Raw genomic sequence first — 1,196 nt, 5'->3', positions numbered from 1 at the left:
CATACACATTTCCAAGGAAATCCTTTTATAATGCCATGTTATCTATTTTGGGATCACAAACTACGATGGGAAGTGTCCCAATTTTCGTTATACAATAGCAAATCTCTTACTCTTGAGCTGGACATGTAGAAATATATAATGTGATCAATGTCATTTACAAACTTACATGCTAAAAGTTTATGAAACCTTCCAAAGGGACATTAGAAAATTTCCTTTAAACATCAAAAAATAAAAAATGATAAATTTCTCAATCATAATAGGAGCCTAAACCTTTACCTGGTTCTCACTACTGGTTTTTTCTCGAACAGAGTTGAAAATTGGACGCACTTTATGCTCAGCAAAAGAAGTTAATGCACATGAGCCTGAAAAGTGCCTGGATTCAACTCTGGCTCAGGCATAGTGTTTCTCATTGCACTCAGGCCCTTCAGGCAGGGATGGGAGGAAATGAGAATCCCTGTGATTAACCGTGTGCACAAACTTGAGGGCTTTCACCGTGGTGGTCTCAGCGTGGGCCCTGGGGCCCCACAGGAACTCATACCGTGCAGGATTGCTATTGGGCACCTGGCGGTACAACAGGTACTGTTCCTGCACCCAAACTTTGGTGATGAGCTCCCTGGGCTCCCCATAGAGCCAATGAACCTTCCCATCATGCACCCCTAAAATATTCACTGCTTCCCAGATTTTCTCCTCAGGGGCACAATCACCCTCTGAGGCGATCACACACAGAAGTGTGACCAGGAGGCCTGTGTTGGGATATCTGTGCCCATCGCTCACCATCCCATCATAGGTGAGCCCCAAGGCAGTGACCAGGAAATAGGTGTGGGCACTGGGGTCCATTTCCACCACAATACCAAAAACCAACTTGATGCGCTCAGTGGCCACACTGAAGATCTCATGAAAGTGGTCCTGGTGCTCTTTGATCACACTACTCAGCATTTCTGCCTTTGTGGTTGGCTCCTTTGCACGATACTTCAGGAGCAGGAACTCCACCATTCCCATCATCTTCGAACGCAGTGCTTTGTGGAGCAAGGAATCAGCATCATCTTCAGGGCCTCCCTCAGTGTTTGGACCCTCTTCATCTGGGATGCTAGAGCTCTCAATTTCAGAGTAGCTCCTTGGAAAGGCTTCTATGGCATGGGGGGAGGGGCAGGCACGCTGTGGACTCTGGGGAGGACTTGGTGTCTCAGCAGCAGACA

At 47.2% G+C, this 1,196-nt stretch overlaps 1 protein-coding gene across 1 annotated transcript; it reads right to left on the bottom strand.

The window, feature by feature from the left end:
- Window positions 1–390: 390 nt before the first annotated feature.
- On the bottom strand, window positions 391–1,002 carry LOC102243305 (melanoma-associated antigen 10). Its single transcript, XM_005877419.1, has one exon. The coding sequence runs from the start codon at window positions 1,000–1,002 to the stop codon at window positions 391–393; it is 612 nt and encodes a 203-aa protein (XP_005877481.1).
- Window positions 1,003–1,196: the final 194 nt, after the last annotated feature.

This window comes from Myotis brandtii, unplaced genomic scaffold (genome assembly GCF_000412655.1).
Source record: "Myotis brandtii unplaced genomic scaffold, ASM41265v1 scaffold518, whole genome shotgun sequence".
In the NCBI taxonomy this organism is placed as follows: domain Eukaryota; kingdom Metazoa; phylum Chordata; class Mammalia; order Chiroptera; family Vespertilionidae; genus Myotis; species Myotis brandtii.
This window is presented reverse-complemented; position numbering and strand designations above follow the sequence as displayed.

What these genes read in the sequence shown, in the direction of transcription:
- LOC102243305 (XM_005877419.1), bottom strand. Translation starts at nt 1,002, where the DNA reads ATGATGGGAATGGTGGAGTTCCTGCTCCTGAAGTATCGTGCAAAGGAG.